The following is a 23,280-nucleotide window of genomic DNA, read 5'->3' as shown; positions in this document are numbered from 1 at the left end:
TAATTGTTTCAGCCTTGGGAAATTGTGCCTTTTAGAGCGCCAAGTGGCTTTACATATTACTTGTCAGCACTATATTGCACATAACAAATGTAATTAAGCTGTGATCACTTATCTAGGCAACCACTAAATCGTCAAGCAGAGGATCCACAACTATTTTAGAAAGCTAACGATGGATGTGCTTTGTACTTTGAACTATCCCATCTCCTGCTGGGATCTCATGTGTCCTTGTCCTCCTTCACATTTGTTTTATATACCTGTTCCCTCATTTTATGCAGATTGTAAGCGCTGTGGGGCAGAGACTGTTTTATTATGTGTATACAGTTCTTAGCACAGAAGCATCTTGATTCCTAACCATAATCTCCAGGGCACTACAATAATAATCTCAAACTGTGTAGGTTTTGACCTGGATGACAGACCTCCAAGAAACATTTAGCCTTGGAACACCTCTACAGTAGAATGTAATGCTTGAAGCTATTCCTGTGTTTTTCATAAGGAAGATGTTGCAAAAACTGACATTATGACTAGTAACTGGCCTGATTTGTATGGTTATGTAGCCGAATGGAAGCCACTAAACTCATTTGCACACATGATCTAATCCAGACTTCAAAGGTGGTCTGCAGTCTTGACAGCTAGATCATGGTCTCACATCCTAACGCCTTCACATTTTTTACAATGCATCACTGTCTGCCTGGGGAGGGAAAGACTAGGTCAGAATTCAGGTTGAGTAGGAGCTCATGGGAGCTAATCCCCAATGCCATATCCAGCCAGAACATATACTTATAGCAGCTCCTTTGACACAGAAAGGGTGAAAAGTATGATTTCATTTGAAGAAGAAAATGATTAAGGGTTTAAGGCTCATATCCCCAGGTGGCACAGTTTATTGACTCAGGTGCAGCTATGTCAGTTTATACTAGTTGAGGATCTGGGAAAACAAAGGGCTAAGAAGCTGTTTGGACTTGCCCTGCAGTGCTGTTGACTAAAGCTGGTCAAAATGTTTGAGAAAGGTTTTCCCATCAAAAATGCTATTTAGTCAGAAATGAGTCACGCAAAATCAGAGGCCACTTCGGAAGATTTTGGCCAATAAGTGTGGAGCTGGTCAAAAATATATAAATCTATTTCCATGAACATGTTCAAATAAAAACTATTTTATTTATTTGAAATTTTAATGTTTTATTTTTTAGAATTTTCAGTAAAAAAGATGAAATGAAGATTGTTGCTTTGACTGTTCAAAATTTGAAAATTTTCATTGTAACTTTTGAAAACTGAAAACATTTTGGGGGTTGATTCAGTTTTTGTTCCTCTTCCTTTCTGAAAAAATATTTTCCCCTTTGGGGCAAGGGGAAAATACAATAGAGAGAGAAATGAAGATAACCCCCCCAACCCCCAAAATCAAACCCCAACCTTTTTTGGTTTTTGAAACAGAAACAAAAACATTTTCTAGCTGAAACATCAAAACAAAAACAGAAAGAATGTTTTCAATTTTTTCATCAAAATATCAACCCTTCAAACAAAGCAATAGTTTGTGAGAATTTTAGGTTCATTCAAAATGACTTTCCATTGAAAAAATGTTGAAAAACATTTTGACTAATCCAATGTGATTTGCCGCTTTCTTCTTCCCTTTTGGAGCACTGGAAGAGGAAAATGGTCCCCAAAATCTACAGCAGACACTCCTCAGGGTAAGCAAGGTAGAAACCCTACCTTGTTCTGATTTGATGGAGGAACAGCCTCCTCTGTCTATGCTGCAATGAACTGATTCAGAATAAGGCACTGAGACTCAGTTTTCCCTCCTCACTTTCTGATGTACTGGCCTCCACTGAGCAGCCCTGAGTTTTGTGGATATCTAAGGCCTGGTCTACACTAAGGGTTTAATTCGAATTTAGCAGCGTTAAATCGAATTAACCCTGCACCCGTCCACACAACGAAGCCATTTATTTCAAAATAAAGGGCTCTTAAAATCGATTTCTGTACTCCTCCCTGACGAGCAGAGTAGCGCCGAAATCGATATTGCCATTTCGAATTAGGGTTAGTGTGGCCGCAATTCGAGGGCATTGACCTCCGGGAGCTATCCCACAGTGCACCACTGTGACCGCTCTGGACAGCAATCTGAACTCGGATGCACTGGCCAGGTAGACAGGAAAAGCCCTGCAAACATTTGAATTTTATTTCCTGTTTGCCCAGCAGAGGAGAGCACAGGTGACCACAGAGAGCTCATCAGCACAGGTAACCATGCAGGCCGATAATCGAAAAAGAGCATCAGCATGGACCGTACTGGAGGTACTGGATCTGATCGCTATATGGGGAGAGGATTCAGTGCTAGCAGAACTTCGTTCGAAAAGACGAAATGCCAAAACTTTTGAAAAAATCTCCAAGGGCATGATGGAGAGAGGCCACGATAGGGACTCAGATCAGTGCTGCGTGAAAGTCAAGGAGCTCAGACAAGCCTATCAGAAAACAAAGGAGGCAAACAGTCACTCCGGGTCAGAGCCACAGACATGCCGCTTTTACGCTGAGCTGCATGCAATTCTAGGGGGGGCCGCCACCACTACCCCACCTCTGACCGTGGATTCCGAGGCGGGGGTAATGTCATCAGCCACACCTGAGGATTCTGCGGACGGGGAAGAGGAGGAGGAGGAAGACGAGCTTGCAGAGAGCACACAGCACTCCGTTCTCCCCAACAGCCAGGATCTTTTTCTCAGCCTGACTGAAGTACCCTCCCAAGCCTCCCAAGCCAGTATCCAAGACCATGACCCCATGGAAGGGACCTCAGGTGAGTTTACCTTTTAAAATATAAAACTTGTTTTAAAAGCAAGCGTTTTTTAATGATTACTTTGCCCTGCGGACTTGGGATGCATTCGCGGCCAGTACAGCTACTGGAAAAATCTGTTAACGTGTCTGGGGATGGAGTGGAAATCCTCCAGGGACATCTCCATGAAGCTCTCCTGGAGGTACTCCAAAAGCCTTTCCACAAGGTTTCTGGGCAGTGCAGCCTTATTCCGTCCTCCATGGTAGGACACTTGACCACGCCATGCTAGTAGCAAGTAATCTGGTATCATTGCATGACAAAGCCTGGCAGCGTATGGTCCTGGTGTTTGCTGGCATTCAAGCAACATCCGTTCTTTATCTCGCTGTGTAATCCTCAGGAGAGTGATATCGCTCATGGTAACCTGGTTGAAATACGGGAATTTAATTAAGGGGACAGAGGTGGCTATTCCTACTGGACTGTTTGCCTGTGGCTGAAAAGAAATCCTTCCCTGCAGTTAGTCAAGTGCAGGGTGGGGAGGAATTGGCCCTGAGCTTTTCGCGTTTGGCTAGCAGGGATCTTCCCTGAAACCAGCCACGCGGTGGGGGGAGGGGTAAAGCGATCATCCCAGAGAATTCATGGCGGGTGGGTGGGGGGGGTTAGTTTGGTTCCTGCAGGGATCTTCCCTGATACCAGCCACGCGGTGGGGGGAGGGATAAAGCGATCATCCCAGAGAATTGGATGGGGTTGGGGTTAGTTTGTTTTCTGCTGCTGAAGGTTAACAGGAAAACCACAGCACTCAACCGGCTTTGCTTGGTATGTGGGAAAGGAGGGCGCAGAAGCCGAAAGACAATGGCTTACCATGGCCGCATGCAAGCCGAATTCTGTTGCCCGGACCTGCGTCTGTGATCTCTAGCAGCAAAGCCACAGGCACTCAATATTAAGAGGCAAAATGCGACCTTGCACAGAAATCACATGTGCTATGTAATGTGAATAGTGTTGTTCACCATGAAAGAGTATAAGCATTGTTCTGTAAAATGTATCTTTTTAAAAAATTCTCTCCTTTTTTCCCTCCCTCCAGCAGCTGCAAATTTTTCAAGCCTCCCTCCTCCGTCCCGAAGGCTATCTCAGATAAGGCATCGGAAAAAGAGGACGCGAGATGAGATGTTCGCGGAAATCATGGAATTCCACCCGCAATGAAAGAGCTCATCTGAATGAGTGGAAGGACACGGTTTCAAAGTATAGGAAAGATGCCAGTGAACGTGAGGACAGGAGGGACCAACGTGAGGACATGAGGGACCAATGTGAGGAGAGGAGAGACGCTCGAGATGAGAGGTGGTGGCAGAAAGATCAGAGGAGGCAGGATGCAACGCTGGGGCTGCTGCGTGAGCAAACAGACATGCTCCGGCATCTGGTGGAGCTTCAGGAATGGCAGCAGGATCACAGACTGGCGCTACAGCCCCTGTATAAGCCCCCTCCCCATGTTCCATAGCCTCCTCACCCAGAAGTGTAAGAACGCGGGGTGGGGGGTGGGGGGGGAGGCTCCGTGCACCCTCCCACTCCACCCCAGTGGACAGCCCAACCAAAAGGCTGTCATTATATTGAATTTTTTCAGTGGCCTTTTACTTCCCTCCTATCCTCTTCCCAAACCTCACCCAGATTACCTTGTCGGTTCTCTCCCTATGTTTATAATCAATTAATAAAGAATAAATGATTTTTAAATGATAGTGACTTTATTTCCTTTGAAAGCAAGCTGGGGGAAGGGGGAGGGTGGGTTCCTTACAGAGAATGAGTCAATAAAGAGGGCGGGTTTTCATGAAGGAGAAACAAACAGAACTTTCACACGGTAGCCTGGCCAGTCATGAAACTGGTTTTCAAAGCTTCTCTGATGCACAGCACTTCCTGGTGTGCTCTTCTAATCGCCCTGGTGTCTGGCTGCGCGTAATCAGCAGCCAAACGATTTGCCTCAGCCTCCCACCCCGCCATAAAGGTCTCCCCCTTACTCTCACAGAGATTGTGGAGCACACAGCAAGCAGCAATAACAATGGGGATATTGGTTTGGCTGAGGTCTGAGCGAGTCAGTAACGTGCGCCAGCAATCTTTTAAACGTCCAAATGCACATTCTACCACCATTCTGCACTTGCTCAGCCTGTAGTTGAACAGCTCCTGCCTCCTGTCCAGGCTGCCTGTGTATGGCTTCATGAGCCATGGGATTAAGGGATAGGCTGGGTCCCCAAGGATAACTATAGGCATTTCAACATCCCCAACGGTTATTTTCTGGTCCGGGAAGTAAGTCCCTTGCTGCAGCCGTTTAAACAGAGTAGTGTTCCTGAAGACGCAAGCGTCATGAACCCTTCCCGGCCAGCCCACGTTGATGTTGGTGAAACGTCCCCTCTGATCCACCAGTGCTTGCAGCACCATTGAAAAGTAACCCTTGAGGTTTATGTACTGGGTACCCTGATGCTCCAGTGCCAAGATAGGGATATGGGTTCCATCTATCGCCCCACCACAGTTAGGGAATCCCATTGCAGCAAAGCCATCCACTATGACCTGCACATTTCCCAGAGTCACTACCTTTCGTAGCAGCAGCTCAATGATTGCTTTGGCTGCTTGCATGACAGCAGCCCCCACAGTAGATTTGCCCACTCCAAATTGATTCCCGACTGACCGGTAGCTGTCTGGCGCTGCAAGCTTCCACAGGGTTATCGCCACTCACTTCTCAACTGTGAGGGCTGCTCTCATCCTGGTATTCTGGCGCTTCAGGGCAGGGGAAAGCAAGTCACAAAGTTCCATGAAAGTGCCCTTACGCATGTGAAAGTTTCGCAGCCACTGGGAATCGTCGCACACCTGCAACACTATGCGGTCCCACCAGTCTGTGCTTGTTTCCCGGGCCCAGAATCGGCGTTCCACGGATAGAACCTGCCCCATCAACAACATGATCTTCAAAGCGCTGAGACCCGCGGTTTGAGAGAATTCTGTGTCCATGTCCATGTCCTCATCACTCTCATCGCCACGCTGCCGTCGCCGCCTCCTCCTTGCCTCGTTTTTCTGGTCCTGGTTCAGCATAAACTGCACAATAATGCGCGAGGTGTTTACAATGTTCATGACTGCTGTCTTGAGCTGAGCGGGCTCCATGCTTGCCATGGTATGGCGTCTGTTGTGTTCACCCAGGAAAAAAGGCGTGAAATGGTTGTCTGCCATTGCTTTCATGGAGGGAGGGGTGAGGCTGTACCCAGAACCACCCGCGACAATGTTTTTTGCCCCATCAGGCACTGGGATCTCAACCCAGAATTCCAATGGGCGGGGGAGACTGCGGGAACTATGGGATAGCTTTGGGATAACTACCCACAGTGCAACGCTCCGGAAATCGACACTAGCCCCGGTACATGGACGCACACCGCCGAATTAATGTGCTTAGTGTGGCCGCATACATTTGACTTTATACAATCTGTTTCCAAAATTTGAATTCTGTACATTCGGATTAATCCCGTAGTGTAGACATACCCTAAATCTGGCTCTGCTTAATACCCATGCTAAGGAGATTGCCTTAATGATCAGAAGGACAGAACTGAAGAGAGGGAAATGAGTGACATTTCCTGATGCCAAGTTTGCCAACTGCTGCATTAGTGGCTAGGACTGACATTGCACAGTACGTCTGTTACAGAGACTGCTGCTGTGGGCTCTGTATAGGTTAGGTTGAGGTGGAAGATTATAACTGACACACAGACACTGTATTTTCCAGCCACATATATTCTGTGCACATATATTGCAGCACCCGAGAGCGCAGTTGTAGACCCCAGAGGAGAATGCTAGTATGTGTGTGTGTGGGTGCACGCACTGGATTTCTAAAAGATGCCTTGGAAGCCAATTTGTTTCCCGAACTCACGGTCCCCCTCTGGGATTCATGTGGTTCTGTTCAAGGTACAGCTTCTCCCCTGTTCTCTTGACAATGCTCCCTTTTCCTGATTAGCTAGAGCTACACCGCAGCCATTATAAAAAAGCTAGTGCCACCTACTGAATCTGTACATGTCACTGATCTCAGTCATATATTTGTAATGGTCCTGATCAAGGAGAGAAGCTTTCCATAAGGGACAGAAAAGTCAGCACGAGGCAGAACTCAAAGGGTGTACTGGCATCTGAACTGCTATAGACTCCCCTGAGGCTTGAGGAGTGGGATTCCTAGCTAGACATAAGGGATGGTTGGACATCTTTTATATTCATTGACTTTAAGGCCAGAAAGGACTTTATGATCATCCATCTCCTGCATAACACAGGCCATAGATTTTACTGACTAATTTCTGCATAAAGCCCAATAACAGGTGCTCCAATTCAACTACATATTTTAGAAATACATCACTATTGATTTAAAGATGTTCAGTGGGGGAGAATCCACTGCAGGCCTAGATAAGTTGTTCCAATGGCTCACTACCCTCACTGTTCCAAATGGAAATACTAGGTAGTTTTTAATTTGTCTAGCTTCAGCTTCCTGCCATAGGACCTTTTTTATGCCTTTGTCTGCTGGACTAAAGATCCTTCTACTATCAGAAGTCGTCTTCTGTAGATACTGTTCTGTTACTAGAAGGGATGGGGACCCCTAGCTGCTAGGGTGAGTAGAGGGTGTGGCATTTCCCCAGTATCTCAGTTAAGGGCGAGATGGACAGATGTGTTTGTAACACACTGATGGTGATTGTTATGCATCTTTCTGTACCTGGGCCACAGAGGATGTGAGCCTATTACATCCTCCCATTACAGAAGCTGGCTCTTTAGCTTGAGCTGTAGAGATTAATGCATTCAGCTCTGGAGGTCCCTAGTCAATCCCTAGTGTGCTTGCCAAGATGGCACATGACACATAAGCAGCCACATGTCCAGGATTGAACAGGAGACCTCTTGAGCAAAAAGCACAGGTCTCTCCATCTTAAGCTAGAGAGCCAGGCTCTGTAATGGGAGGATGTAATAGGCTCACATCCTCTGTGGCTCAGGTACAGAAAGATGCACTCCAGTCCCTGGAAAAATCATGGAGCAGGTCCTCAAGGAATCCATTTTGAAGCAGTCGGAGGAGAGGAAGGTGATCGGGAACAGACAACATGGATTCACCAAGGGCAAGTCATGCCTGACTAACCTGATTGCCTTCTATGATGAGATAACTGGCTCTGTGGATATGGGGAAAGCAGTGGACGTGATATATCTTGATTTTAGCAAAGCTTTTGATATGGTCTCCCACAGTATTCTTGCCAGCAAGTTAAAAAAGCATGGACTGGATGAATGGACTATGAGGTGGATAGAAAGCTGGCTAGATCGTCAGGCTCAGTGGGTAGTGATCAATGGCTTGATGTCTAGTTGGCAGCCGGTATCAAGCAGAGTACCCCAGGGATTGGTCCTGGGGCCGGTTTTGTTCCACATCTTTATTAATGATCTGGATGATGGGATGGATTGCACCCTCAGCAAGTTCGCAGATGACACTAAGCTGGTGGGAGAGGTAGATACACTGGAGGGTAGGGATAGGGTCCAGAGTGACCTAGACAAATTGGAGGATTGGGCCAAAAGAAATCTGATGAGGTTCAACAAGGACAAGTGCAGAGTCCTGCACTTAGGATGAAAGAATCCCATGCACCGCTACAGGATGGGGACTGACTGGCTAAGCAGCAGTTCTGCAGAAAAGAACATGGGGATTACAGTGGATGAGAAGCTGGATATGAGTCAGCAGTGTGCCTTGTTGCCAAGAAGGCTAACAGAATATTGGGCTGCATTAATAGGAGCATTGCCAGCAGATTGAGGGAAGTGATTATTCAGCATTGGTGAGGCCACATCTGGAGTACTGCGTCCAGTTTTGGGCCCCCCACTACAGAAAAGATGTGAACAAATTGGAGAAAGTCCAGCGGAGGGTAACAAAAATGATCAGGGGGCTGGGGCACATGACTTACGAGGAGAGGCTGAGGGAACTGGGATTGTTTAGTCTGCAGAAGAGAAGAGTGAGGGGGGATTTGATAGCTGCCTTCAACTACCTGAAGGGGGTTCCAAAGAGGATGAAGTTCAGCTGTTCTCAGTGGTGGCAGATGACAGAACAAGGAGCAATAGTCTCAAGTTGCAGTGGGGGAGGTTTAGGTTGGATATTAGGAAACACTATTTCACTAGGAGGGTGGTGAAGCACTGGAATGGGTTACCTAGGGAGGTGGTGGAATCTCCATCCTTAGAGGTTTTTAAGGCTCGGCTTGACAAAGCCCTGGCTGGGATGATTTAGTTGGTGTTGGGCCTGCTTTGAGCAGGGGATTGGATTAGATGACCTCCTGAGGTCTCTTCCAACCCTAATCTTCTATGATTCTGTAGATCGGGGTCGGCAACCTACGGCACGTATGCCAAACACGGCACGCGAGCCGATTCTGAATGGCACGCAGCTCCCTGCCGCGGTCCCAGCCCCCAGCCCCACTTAGCCCCCCCACCCACCGCTCTCCCCTGCGGGGGCAGGAGGCAGAAGCTTGGTTCTGCGGCAGCCAAGCTTCCCCCCTCCCCCGCTTCTTCCCCCAGCGTGGTGCTTTCCTGCCCCTCCCCCTCTCCTTCCCTGCGCCAATCAGCTGATGGCCCTAGCGAGGGGGAGGGGGAAGAGCGGCAGCGTGCACACAGCTCTGTAGAGGACGCAGAGAGAGGTAGGGACGGAGCCTGGGGAAAGGGGTGGAACAGGGCATATCCTTTCCAGCCCCCTGCCATGAGCCGCTCAGGGCAGGGGGCTGGGAGCACCCCCACGAGCCAAGCACCCCAGCCCTCTGCCCTGACCCCCCCCACATCACAACCCTCTGCCCTGAACCCCCCCACCCCAACACACACCCAGCCTTCTGCCCTGAACCCCCCACACACTCAGCCTTCTGGCCTGCACCCCCCATACCGCCAGCGTTCTGCCCTGAACCCCCCACACCCCAACACACACCCAGCCTTCTGCCCTGCACCCCCCACACCCCCAGCCCTGAACCCCCCCACCCCAACACACACCCAGACTTCTGCCCTGCACCCCCACAGCCCCATCCCTCTGCCCTGAACCCCCCCACACACACTCAGCCTTCTGCCCTGCACCCCCCACACACCCCAGCCCTCTGCCCTGATCTCTGAACCCCTGCCACACACACCCCAGCCTTCTGCCCTGAACCCCCTCCCTCAGCCCTCTGCCCTGACCCCTAAAACACGCCCCCCCAGGTCTGGGGTCCCGGCCACAGGCCCTGATCAGCCCTCTGCCGGCCTAGGTGAACAGAACCCCAGGCTGGCAGCAAGCTGAGCAGGCTGGTGGCGTAAGATCAGCATTTTAATTTAATTTTAAATGACGCTTCTTAAACATTTTGAAAACCTTGTTTACTTTACATACAATAGTTTAGTTATATAATATAGACTTATAGAAAGAGACCTTCTAAAAACATTAAAATGTATTACCGGCACGCAAAACCTTAAATTAGAGTGAATAAATGAAGACTCGGCATACCACTTCTGAAAGGTTGCCGACCCCTGCTGTAGATGAAGGCTGTAACAGACTCATCTTCAGTGGATTAGGCACAAAGGAGAATACCACCACCTCCTGACCAGTGGGTTACCTGCCCTAGAAGCAGAGAGAACAGACTAACACCTCACCACTCTGAGCATCAAACCAGAACTTACCATTGGAGTTCCCATGTTCATTTGCTAACTGGGATTTTTTTCTTAAATCTGACCCTTTCAGATGGGGAGGAAGGCATTGTGATTTTGCTGCTGACAGCCAATAATATAAAGAGCTAGCAAGATGTAATGGCTACCGGGAAGATATGTTTTTAGTAGCATACCTGCCTTGCTTGTGTGTTTCTCCATGTGTTTCCCGTCTCTGTCTTTGCGGTTGACTGTAAGAAAAGGACAGAGACAAGGAAGAATTTAAACATTCAGAATATCACAAAAAGCTTATCACGTTATAAATCTAACCTTTGAGTAATACCAGGAAAAAAGGTGGCGTTGGAGGCGGTAGTGGCAAGGGGTAGGTGGGAACTACAGCACCTATGTGTCCTTGCTTTGCCCACCTTTACAAAGTGTGTAAATGTTTCCAACTGCATTTTTTTTAATCCATCCTTCTGGTCTCCTCTTGAGTGCCAACATAGCCATAGGAGATGAGGACCTGCAGAGTACTCCTAAACTACTGTCAGTATTGCTTCTAGGTTGCTGGACAGAGGATTGAGACAGGATAGATCACATTCTTTACACAGGGTCCAAGACTGTCCTTTGTAATAATTTACTTGGTTTCATTGGCTCTGCAAGAAAAAAATCTATAATAATTTCTGGACCTATGTTTACTATAGGGCAGTCTGGTCCTTTCTGCTTTAATTAGAAGCATGGTCAGCCTTTGGCTATAGGGAGGTTATTGACCCTGGCCAGTGATTGTCTATGAATAATGCAGTACTCAGAAGTTATATGATTTCAGGGTAACTTATTTAAAACCCTGAATTTTTCTTGGGAGAGGATGGTAGAGTTAGTCTTAATTTGGTGTAATGGGTCTTTGTCCTCTACCCAGCTTTCTCTCTTCTGCACCTTTGGGTGCCACTGTACTGGGCTGGAGTTTGTCATCCTGTACAGGAGAACACCTAACGGAAGAGAAATAAGAGATTTCTGTGCCAAAGCATTCAGTACTAGGTATTCAAAAGAGGGTGGCAGGACATACAGCAGTCATTCAGTTTTATTCAGATAAAAAATTAGTCTTGGAAGAATGCAGGCAGCCTAAAGTGAATTATAAAAATACTGCAACCTACTAGGGTAAACTTGTTCAGCCACTCCTGACAAATGAGAATTGCATTTCATTTGCACCTAGTTCAGAAACTCTGCAAAGCTACCTGGCAGCCAATTTTAGTTACACATCCTCTCAGCTCATAGTGGCATGCTCCTTACAAGGATGACATTTTTTATATCTAAAATGTCCCATTTTTGTTGTGCTATGCTACATTTGCTCAGTGTCTTGAGATACTCTGTAAGGTACATAGATGAAACAGCAGGTATGTATGACAATGATATTTGTGTTTAGAAGAAACCCCAATCCCTATAAACCCCAACCTGCTTTCTGGTTGTTATTTAAGGGTCTGATCTTGTAAATACACATGAAACATTCCCACTGATGTCAGTGGAACTCAGATTACTCAAGTATACCTCATTTTGAGGGCCACCACCCATTTTAGTCCCCAAATTCCACATAATTTCCTGCTCACTGTTATTGTTGAAAATTATTTACATTAGAAATAAAGAACCACGGTTACAGAAAGATAGTTACACCAAAGGAATTAATCCCACAGTATGTTACATTACCTGCATGAATATGCTTTTCGTATTCCTCATTTTGGGTCTCTGTCCCACATTATGTACCACGTTTAGCAGGCTCAGATGCAGACATCCTGTCTGAGTAAAAGTTTTCAGGACTTGGCCCAAGATTAATACATATCACATTAGTGGATGATAATGGAAATCCCCTCCTACTCCCAAAGCCTCACATTTTTAAAAAAAAATCATCTTTTCTTGCTGCTCTGTTTCCTTGAATCTCTGCATTTGTTCCTGCTGTTCTTCCATAGCAAGCACAAGCTCTTCTCCCTTTCACCAACCCTGTCTACATTTATGCCTTTCTCTCCTCTTCCACCCTCCCTTTGCTCCCCATGTCTTCACAAGCTGGCAGTCCCAAATCCAAAGCTTTTGTCTCCTTACCTACTCATTTTTGATTAGGAGAGACTCACTGAATTCCCGGCAGCCATACCAGGTTACAACACTACTTTTTTCTATTTCCTAGCTTCTGAAGAATTTCCTCACTTCCCTTTAGAGGTCTGATAGTTTCTGGGCCAAATTCATAAGTGATATATCAAGTGGTATAAGTTACATGTTGGTAAATGTGTTAGGGGAGTCTGAGCCTAAGGGAGACTTAGGCTGTAATTTACATGTTGAGGTGCCAGAAGTCACAAAAAGGAGGAAACTAAAGACTCAGATGGCCTAATGTAACCTTTGCATTAGGTGATTTGCCTGAAACACTCTTGTCTTACAGACCACAGTGTGTAAGTTACTTTGTTAGACTCCATTACACTCAATGGGCCAACATAAGAATTGATGTGTAAAGTGGTGTAAATTACACCTTGTTAGGCTGGTGTGAGTCAACAGGATTTCCAGCTGGGCATGTTCAGTACACACTGATGGGGTTGGGTAACAGGATGGTAGCCCATGAGCTAGTGAGCCTGGGGCTAAGCTAGCCTTGATTACAAGATGAGCCTCACCTGTGGGGAATCAGGTGCTCTTAAATTAAAGATAGCAGGCAGCTGGAGGCATGTGTTTAGTTGAGAGACAGTATGGAAATATGGCTAGAGGGTGAAGCTCCAACTGGATGGCTAGGGACTAGCTACTTCGTGTGGAGCAGAGTGACAGAGAAAGAGCTCTGGGTGTGGCTGAAAAATCAGAGCTAAGTTTGAATGAGGGTTTTTTTTAAACTATTTTTAACAAGATTTTGGACTTTATGTTGGGGGGTCATTGGATTGTTTGGCTCATTTTGTGATTGAGGACTCTGAGGTTTGTGTGAACATTGATGTTGAACCAGCCCCAGAAAGGGGTGCTGTAAGCCACAACAGAGACTGTCTGGAGTGCTTAAGGGGCCAACAAGAGGGGGATAATAGAGGCTGGGTGCCGGTAATGTGACCCCCTGGCCATGAGGGTTGCTCAATAAGTGGATATTGCTAGGCTGGAGTAAATTATGAAGTACAGTAATTTGGGCTTGGACTAAACCTAGAAGTTGCACTGGTTTAGCTAGTGATGTAATGTTAAAATTATTTAGTATTTCTGTGTGAGCAATCTTGTATTGGGTTTTTTGAACTTGTAATTTACAGGTACATCTGTGTATAGACCAGCCGTGAGTTTAAACTGGTGCAGTTTGTGTGTAGACAAGCCCTTAGACTCATCTCTGAATTTGGGCCTGTGTGCCTAAAAGCTTTCAGGCTCTTCTACCACTTCCAGGATCCTTCAGTTCTCCACCAGCCCAAATCTATAATTTAACATCCTCTGAACATGAGTGAATACACCTGGCAAGCCTCGGTGGCTGTTTAGTCACAGTGTTCTCTTTCTGTCCACTTGCAAGATCCTAAGGTGTTTCTTGAACTCAACATGGACAGAAAGTGCTCTGTGTGGTACTTAAGATATATGATCTTCTAAACAGACCACATGGTGTGTGCAGGTCCTCTGTATTCCCTGCAGGGGCCCTAAAGTTACCATTCTGCATCTCAGTGGTGCTTCTGGCGAAGGCCTGACTGAGACAGATGGTGACCAAGAAGATTTTGGGATTATGTCAGACCAAATTTTCATCAGGTGAAGATGCACCTAGTTTTGCTCCTTCCCCTTAAAAAGAGTTAAGCTTCTCTCCGAGCCCTTGGGTTTCTAAGACCCGGGCATCAGAACTCTGGAGATATGGTTAGGTTTTTTATGTTTAAAGCTTTATTAGAGTCCTAGCATTTAAGGTCAGAAGGGACCACCAGATCATCTAGTCTGACATCCTGTATGTCAGGAAGGGGATGTGACCTGAGTCTATACTAACTTGTTTTGTTTTCCCTTAAGCCCTCAAAAGAGGGTTGGTCTTTGCCTAACATTAGCCTCCTGTGGATTTTGACCCTGACATTGCATAGAGAAAAATAAAGTCAACCCATTTTTAGCGTAATGCATCCTTACAGAATGTGTTACCTTTAAGGCTGCTAAGCTATTACTTGTCTATCACTATGGGTAATATTGTTACTAAATCAAAGCATGGCTACCCTGCAGTGCCATCTAGAGGTGTTAAGAGAAGTGTATTAGAACCAAGCTCTCAAAGCCTTCATGGTGGATGTTACTTCCAGGCAGACATGACATATTTAATACTGTTCTTTCAGCCAAGAGTTTAGAATTAAGTGTCTATTTGGAGAGTGATCAGAATTAGAAAGCCAGTCCTACTTAGACTTGTACAATATCCTTCCCTCCAACTCAAAAAAGATCTATTCTGACTAAAGCAGGCTCTCTGACCCTTGCTAATATCCTATCAAGCCCACTGTGGTAGCTCAGCAGATGTGGCTATCTCTGCTGAGCCAGCTGCTCTCTTCAAATCTTATGCATTTCAGGGATTCCCTGGAGTCAAAGACACAATGAATTCTGGGGAGCTTGACATGGAGATGCTCTGGTGTACGTAACATTTGACAATTTCATTCTTCTTTGTAGGTTATGCAGTACCATGCTTTGAAAGAGGATCTTCTAAATTAGCATACTTGGTGGGACAAAACAAGCAACCAGGCCTTTAAGCCCATAAATCCAGGTTTCATGAACAACGAAATGATGCATCACTTGAGCAGCTTCATTTGGTAATCCCTCCTTTTGTTTCTGCCAGTGCAGGTACAGTTTATGTAAGTGTACTTGCATGCCAACCAAGGCAATACATTATCAAAATAGATAGTGTAAAGACAGTATGTAACATACCCTATCTTCAAAAAAGCATTGGAAAATAGCAAACAGCAAGTTTGGGCTGGCTTGAATTTCTTATGGCACTATATATCTGATTAGAACTGTGTGGGAAATGAGAACTTTTCTGAGAGAATTGTCAGGAAAAATCTCCATTCAAGAATTTCCCCTCAGAAATGAGTTCTCATGGTGAAAGTTTAAAAAAAAAAAAAAAGTGGAAATATCTACTTTCCCTCCCTCCCACTTTCATGCTGTTTTCCAACTTTTTCTAGATGAACAACCAAGCCCCCCTCACTGTTTAAAAATTTTCAACCGCAAAAGTCAGTTTTAGTTTGTATCACTTGCTCTCAAAGTAAGAGTTATAATAATAATAATAATAATATAATAGATATCCCATCTCCTAGAACTGGAAGGGACCTTGAAAGGTCATTGAGTCCAGCCCCCTGCCTTCACTAGCAGGACCAAGTACTGATTTTGCCCCAGATCCCCAAGTGGCCCCCTCAAGGATTGAACTCACAACCCTGGGTTTAGCAGGCCAATGCTCAAACCACTGAGCTATCCCTCCCCCCCTTACTATCAACATTTAACATTAAAATGTTGATAATGTTCATTTGAGAGAATCTTTCACTTTTTAAATCATCTTTGTAACTGAGTGTTAACACAGTATAAACTTAATTTAAAAATTAAGTAACACATAATCAGTAACATTTTTTCCCCCCTTTTTCAGGACGGGGGGAAGTGGAACAGAAAGAATGTGGGCTTTTCCCCACAGCTTCAAAATTAGAACTGTTTTCTTTAAACTAACCTTCCTTCCCACCCCACCCAAAAAAAAATCCTGATTTCAAAGTTTTTTAAAAACCGAAGAAACTTATTTCAGTGACAATCTTCAGCCATCTCTCCTATGGCATTTGTCTACTGAATGTATTCTATAAGTAGAGACATTCAAATCCTCCAGTTATTCCTTGAGAATTACTGTCAAAACTCCCATTATAATAGTGGTAGTATTGTCCCATTGGCCAAGTAGTAACCCACATTCAGAGCCTTACCATATGGGTTTCCATTTGGATGAGAAATTGATAGCACTAAATCTGGGTATGTACAACATACACACTCTGTTTCCCTGAACAGCAGTAGGATCAAAACTGCCCCCACACAATTCTTTCCAAGTTCTTGGACCAGGCGCCTCCTACCTTATTCCAAGAAGCAGCTCCCTTGCTAGTATTTCTCTCCAGGGACCCACATGTACAGCAAAATGCAGGTTATCCCTGTTGACAGCCCACCCTCAGCTCCTAAGCTTGAAACTTGTGAAACCCTGTTAACTCCACACTCTTCTGGGCCATATAGTTTTCTTTGGTGGCTCTAGGAGTAAGACTCCAATCTCTCTTTTGAAGCTGCTTTTACTGCACAAAGCAATGTCTGAGCACTTAATGCACCTATTTACTCAAAGGTGGTCAGTGGGATCTCAGAAGCAAAGGTTCTCTACTGGTAGGCCACTAACACCTGGTTCATAATATTTTTCCCACTTTGAGATCTGTGGAAGAAAGGCACTAAGTAATTTTCAAAGGTAAATGCCCACTGGGTTATCTTCCCTTATTTCCTCCATTTTACAGAGAAGTTAAATTATTTGCAGCAGCATGCAAAAAGTCAGTGGCACAGCCAAGAATAAGACCCAGGTGTTCCAACTTCCAGCATATCCACTATGTTTGTGTAGATAATTAAGTGTCTAGTAACTTGGATTACAGCAGGGATGGCCAACCTGTGGCTCCGGAGCTGCATGTGGCTCTTCAGAAGTTAATATGCAGCTCCTTGCGTAGGTGCTGACTCTGGGGCTGGAGCTACAGGTGCCAACTTTCCACTGCTAAACCCCAGGCCCTGCCCCCACTCAACCCCTTACCCCAAGGCTCATGCCCCTTCCCACCCCCTCCCCTGAACCTGCTGCACCGTTGATCCTCCCCATCCCAGAGCCTCCTGTATACTGCGAAACAGTTGATCGTGGCGGGCAGGAGGCATGGGGAGGTGCTGATCGGCAGGGCTAATGGCGAGCAGGAGGCACTGGGAGTGGGGGGAGGGGCAGGCGGATGGGAGGCTGCTGACCTATTACTGTGGCTCTTTGGTAATGTACATTGATAAATTCTGGCTCCTTCTCAGGGTCAGGTTGGCCACCCCTGGATTACAGGATTTGGCCCAAGGGAAATACTGTAGTGTAAAGTGAAAATCCCAAAGTACTAGCGTGTTGGGGTAGAGCGTTAGAATTCCTGTCCTCACTCAATCTCTCTCTGATCTGAACAAGCTAGTTTAGTGAGGTGGAACTAGACAATGAAACTTGCAACAAACAATTTGACAGATTTAGCCTCTGTTTGTTACAAAGTGACTTTTAAAAACTCTGGCCTGATCAGACAGTTCTCTACAAGTACTGGCAACCAATGTTTACTGAGCTATTTTTGGTGGGGCAGTTATGTCACATGGGATTTTTCCTGTTCCCTGATGGGATAATTTCACAAACATTTCTGCCATTAATAGTTGTATGTGTAGATTTAAAATTCTCTTGATCAGTACTGCCAAATGCAACTTCAGAGTTCTTTTCCTGCTAAGACTAGCACAAATATTCATGGAACACAAGCACAAGAGGTGAACATAAGAAAAGACTCATTCTTTTAAATTGGTAATTCATAGTGTTCTACCACATTACCTGTATACATCACTTTCTGAAGTGGGTAAATCTCATCCCTATTTACGTAGGGGAAAACTAGTGCACAGAGGGGTCAGTGACTTACCTGAGGTCTTTCAAAGAGTGGTAGACATGAGATTTTACTCCAATCATCTGACTTGTGATGGCCTGTCTGCTCTGCCTCTCAATATTCACTGACACCTGGTTTTCCAGTATATGTCTCTCTTCCCCAGGAGGACCTTGCTTTATGGGTTCCTCCCCAACTCCAGCAGCTACTGAGGCAACTATGTCCTCTTCACTTATCCCAATTTGGACCCTGCTTTAATGAGTGTCCCTTAGCAGACAGCCTGCACTGCAGGTCTTCTCTTCACAGCACATTATGCATCTCCCTCCCCAGCAGCTACAGCTGCATAATCCTAATGCTAAGGCTATGGCTACACTTGCAGATGTAGAGCGCTGGGAGTTAAACAAGCCCTCAGACAGCAGCAGGGAAAGCGCTGAAGTGTGTTTACACTGTCCGCTGCAAGCGCAGTGGCGTGGCCACATTAGCAGCTCTTGCAATGCCACAGAGAGCCATGCATTGTGGTAGCTATCCCAGTGTGCAAGTGGCTGCAGTGTGCTTTTCAAATGGGCGGGGTGGAGCGTGACAGGGTGTGTGTTGGGGGAGAGACAATGTGTTTTGGGGGGCAGAGAGTGTCAGCATGCTGTCTTGTAAGTTCAGACAGCAGCAGAGGGAAACCCTGACATCAGCTCCCACCCCTCTCTTTCACACACCTGCCTCGGCAGCAGCATTCCACAGTAATGGTTTGCTTTGTGTCCTGGAGCAGATAAGCATGACGGCTGTCAGAAACAGAGTATTTGAAAGGGGATATCTGCATGCCTGCAGCTGAGTTCAAAACAACGACCAGAGTGGCCACTTGACTTCAAGGGATTATGGGATGTTTCCAGAGGCCAATCGCAGCGCAGTAATGCAACACGTCATCCACACTGACACTGGGGCATTTCAGCCAGGGCGCAGCAAGCTCTATGCTGCTTGTGAAGGTGGATTACCAGGGGTGCTCCAGCCGCGGAGTCCAGGCACTCTAAGTACCTTGCCAGTGTGGACACCTCAGGAGTTAGGGCGCCCGGGGCTGATCTAATGTGCTCTAACTTGCAAGTGTAGCTAAGCCCTAACAGAGTACCCGAAGAGTTGTAGTGAGCAACTGACTCTCAGAAAGAGGAAAAATAGCTTGATAAAAATCTCAGAGGAGAGGAGTGCACTGCCCCATCTCTCACCCTATCCTCTCCCCCAATCTGTTACTGTTCACACCACCACTTATGACACTTTCATATAATACAGAAGATAAGACATAACATTTTTCATCTTTAGAGTTCTTTGTTACTATTCATTGTTTGTTAGCTTGCTCATTAGAGAGACAACATGCCTGAGAGGCAGGGAAGTTAGGATTGTTATCCCATTTCACAGATTAGGAGACTGAAGCAGAGATTAATTTGCCTAAAACCATAGGAGGGATTAGGGTCAGGATTAGAAATTGGGATCTTCTGGCTTGCAGGTTTGTACTAAGGATGATGGCTCTCATTATTATTCTGTTCTAGTTACCCAGACAGCAGGAAATAATTAAATATACTTACAATGTAAGCACCTCTTGGTGGAGACCAGATTATACTTGTCTATAAAGTGCCTGTAAGAAGGCCAGAACACCCAGAATGCCCTCCTTTGGCAGGTCATAGTACAACTTGTGCAGCTGCCTCAGTTTCCCTCTCTGAGCTCTCAGAAATAGTCCAAAGCATCTTCCAAGTATAAATACAACCCTTGTGGGATTCATTTATTACAAAAGTTCCATGCACATAAGAGTCCACAACCATAGTCCAGAATTCCTCAGCATAGTCCAAACAGTGCATGCAACCTACAGCCCTGCTGTCCCTCACAATGTCTCTGCTCTCTAGTACAGTCCCAGCACCTCTCATCATGCCCCAGCTCTGATTATTTGTCTGCTTTTGAATGGGAAAGTATCTCTAATCATTCTTTATAGGATAAACCCTGACCCCATTTGGGAAGCTGAACCATTGTGCAAAGGAGACTGGCTTAGCGGGGGTTGTGAAGAGGGTGAGCACCCCGTGCAGTGTGGAGCTCAGTCCAGCAGTGCCACCTTGTGTGTCAGCACTCAGATGCCAGTGCTGAGGAAGGGCAGAGTATCCTGTTGTTTGGGACCTCTTACACTTGCCTCCCCACTTCCTGGAGAGATGTCAAGGATATGCCTGCTAATCTCCCCGGCTACTTGTGCTGGGCACAGGTTTGAAGACTTGCACCTTAGTTTCTAATTATTTGGTATGAATGATGATGCACCTAAACCCAAATCTTGGCTCCTAATAGCAAGGATGGTCCAGTGGTCAGGGTGTTGACTTGGGCAACAACAATTCAATTCTCTCCACCACAGACTTTTTGGCCAAATCACCTCAGTCGGGTATACAGTTGGGAGGCTTTTTCCAATATACTAGTGTAGATGTAGGAAGTGTAGTATAAAGCCCTAGTGTAGACCCCATTACACCAACAAAGGCCTTTTGCCAGTATATCATTTGGGGAACTGATACAAACTGTATACATAACTCCTTTGCTGGTAAAGCAGCATCTATACTAGGAGGATTTGCTGGTATAGCATAAGCTTGGGTTTTGAGGAAAAGGGAGTGGTCCATAGTGCCAAAGGCAGCCAAAAGACTGAGGAGCAGGAGTAGGGGAAAGAGGTGCCTAAATAAATAATGGCTGAATACTTTGCATATTCAAGTCATTAAAATATGTATTATTCTTTGAGGAGAGCCTCCTTATCCAGAGATAGGTGAAGATCTAAAAACTCCTTAAAGTCCCTCATCACACAGATTTAATTTGCTTGGAAAGCACATAGCTGTCTAAAGATAGGGTGATGGGCCTAGTTCTTTGTCTAATCTCTAATCTGTCCCTCTCTGGTTATCTCAGCATCAGTTAATGACTTTGGTGGGTATAGCATCAATGACATGCTGAGGGCAGAAGCCAGACTGCCAAAGAGGGAGCTGAAGAGGGAGTATGAGTTGACATCAGGCTAAGGAGCTTGGGGGTAAATGGGAAGTAGGAGCTGGGGCAACAATTGGAGAGAGATGTAGAGCTGAAGGGTGAAGTACTGCAGGATAGAGGTAAAAAAAGAGTGCTTGAACATGGAGGAAAAGAGCCAGTGAATGGAGAGAAGCCAATAATAAGGGAGGGGGAGAGGCCACTAGGTAGGGCTGGAGGGAATGAGGTTGAGGGGACACATCAAAGATTTTGAAGTGGATAGAAGACAGGAGATGTTAGAGTCAGAGACTGTGGTAAAATAGGGAGGGGCTATGAGGACAGGATGACAGTGAGCTCTTGCGAGTCTCCATTTGATGTGTCAATAAACTGTCCAGACTAGTAGGAGAGGGGGAGTTGGTGCAGCAAGTTTGAGCAGAGATTCAAAGTGGACTAGAGTTGCTGGGGAATGGAGGAGGGAAAGCAGAGTAAGATGGTTTAACAAGGAGAAAAGCATACAGTTGCTGAAGGAAGAAAGGGCAAACGTACAGCGTAAGAAACTGGCAGTCATGGGATCACAAGCCATTATACCCCTTAGTTTTATCCACTCACACACAGACTGAAACAGAAGATACAATATAAAAAATATTACTCTTTGAAGATGTGGCATAAAACCTCATTGATTTGCATTTATGAGCAAGGGTACTGTAAATTTCTGAATTGTAAACAAACAAAGCAAGGAGAACGTAACACAAAATGTAACGGTACTTTATCTAGATATTTGGCAAACAGTTTAGTTGTCATTACTTCTGGTCATACTTTGTAATCTGTAGTATGAAGTCTTAATATTTCACCTCAGTACAGTGATCTATTAAATCTCTGCTGGAAAGTGGGGGGAGAGAGCCCTTTTCGGCATACAAATGATGTGTGAGGATCAGTGGGGATGAGCTGAAAAGGTTCTACTGTATTACTTGAAGTGATTCAGAAAATTCTATATGAAATCCCGCTGCCATCCCCATATTATCTGAATATGGAACAATCTTGAGAGACAGTACAATGCCAGTTTTGAAGATGGAAAGGATTGAGGGACCACTAGGAACATACTGTTGGGATCTATTCTAGGCAAAATGAGTGGTAGGAAGGGCCAGAAGGCACAAAGGCAGGAGTGAACAAAGTATACAAAAGAAATAGACAGGAGAGAAGCAAAATAAAGTAGAGCAGAGGGAGTGAGATGAGGTGTAGGCAGGACTGGATTAAGCCATAGGCTATATAGACCCTTTGTGATCCCAACTCCTGGAGTCATGTAATTGACTATGTCAAAAGGAAGTAACTCAAGGTGAATGAGACCATTATTCTTTTTGTGAAAGGAGTTTCAGTGAAGTGAGCAAAAGATAGATTATAAGGGGTTAAATTGAAAAATGGAGGAGAAAAAATTCAAGGGGTGTGAACAGTTAATTTGCTTGATGAGTTTAAAATTAAAGAGATGAAGGGAAATGGGATGTTAGGGTGTTTTTAGAAGAGAGATGACACTGAGTCCAATGTTGGACAATGCAACAGATGACCTTGGAATTTCTGGGATGGATTGATTGAAATAATGTCAAGTAACTTGATTTAGTTATATTATGATAGCACTGAGATGCAAAGGAGTACTTTGGGGAAAAAAAGCCAGATAAAGCCTTTTCACACTTTATATGGGCAGCCAAAAAAATCAACAATTAAACAAATTGTTTCATGACTAAAGAACTGGAAGTATCTAAATTTCTCACTTTAAAATATCAACGTTTATATTAACACTCAATTTACCAGTGATAACAGATCTATAAGGATGTAATCTGCATCTCATGGTCAGCATTGTGTCCAAAGCTTCATGGCATATCTTAGATGGCAAAGAGTGAAGACAGACTAGTTTGGTATTTGACTACCCAAGGGCAATATGCTGAGTGATGAGATAAGATGGGGCATCAGTAAGTCTATGGACAATCTCAAAGATTTATGTGGCAGAGCAGGGCCGGCGCAACCCATTAGGCGACCTACACGTCGCCTAGGGCGCTACAATTTAGGGGGCGGCGACCGCGGTCGTATTTCGGCGGCGGGACCTTCCGCCTAGGGCAGCAGAAAAGCTGGTGGCGCTCCTGGTTTTTTGTTGTTGTTGTTTTATTTTGGAAACTACTAAGTGAAAACTGGAAGTGATTTCTGCATTTTGGACAAAGTGAAGTTTGGGACTTGAAGGAAACATTAAAAAGTAAATTCAGTAACTAAGATGAAAAGGGTTAAAGGCACAGAAGAGCTGCTTGGACAGTGTAGTTGCTGAAATAGTGTTGATATGTATTTCTGGCAAATTATCAGAGTAAACAGGGGGTGGTAGTGGCAAAGAGATGAAGTTTGTAAATGTATTTCTTATCCCCTGGTGTTTTCCATCCA

At 45.4% G+C, this 23,280-nt stretch overlaps 1 protein-coding gene across 2 annotated transcripts in view; it reads right to left on the bottom strand.

Moving 5' to 3' along the window:
• The window catches only part of LOC112108554 (gamma-aminobutyric acid receptor subunit rho-1), an 85,527-nt gene that overhangs the window by 46,805 nt on the left and 15,442 nt on the right, over positions 1-23,280 (bottom strand). Inside the window, exon 2 of one of the 2 annotated variants that reach the window (XM_026654178.1) lies at positions 10,537-10,590. The exons of the other annotated variant lie outside the window; for it this stretch is intronic. Coding sequence (XP_026509963.1) covers positions 10,537-10,590 — 54 coding nt within the window. The remainder of the gene's footprint in view (positions 1-10,536; positions 10,591-23,280) is intronic. 2 annotated transcript variants of the gene reach the window in all.

Source organism: Terrapene carolina, unplaced genomic scaffold (genome assembly GCF_002925995.2).
Source record: "Terrapene carolina triunguis isolate 2854851 unplaced genomic scaffold, T_m_triunguis-2.0 Scaffold42, whole genome shotgun sequence".
NCBI lineage: Eukaryota > Metazoa > Chordata > Testudines > Emydidae > Terrapene > Terrapene triunguis.
The sequence above is the reverse complement of the archived record's forward strand: the minus strand, read 5'-3'. Positions and strand labels throughout refer to the sequence as shown.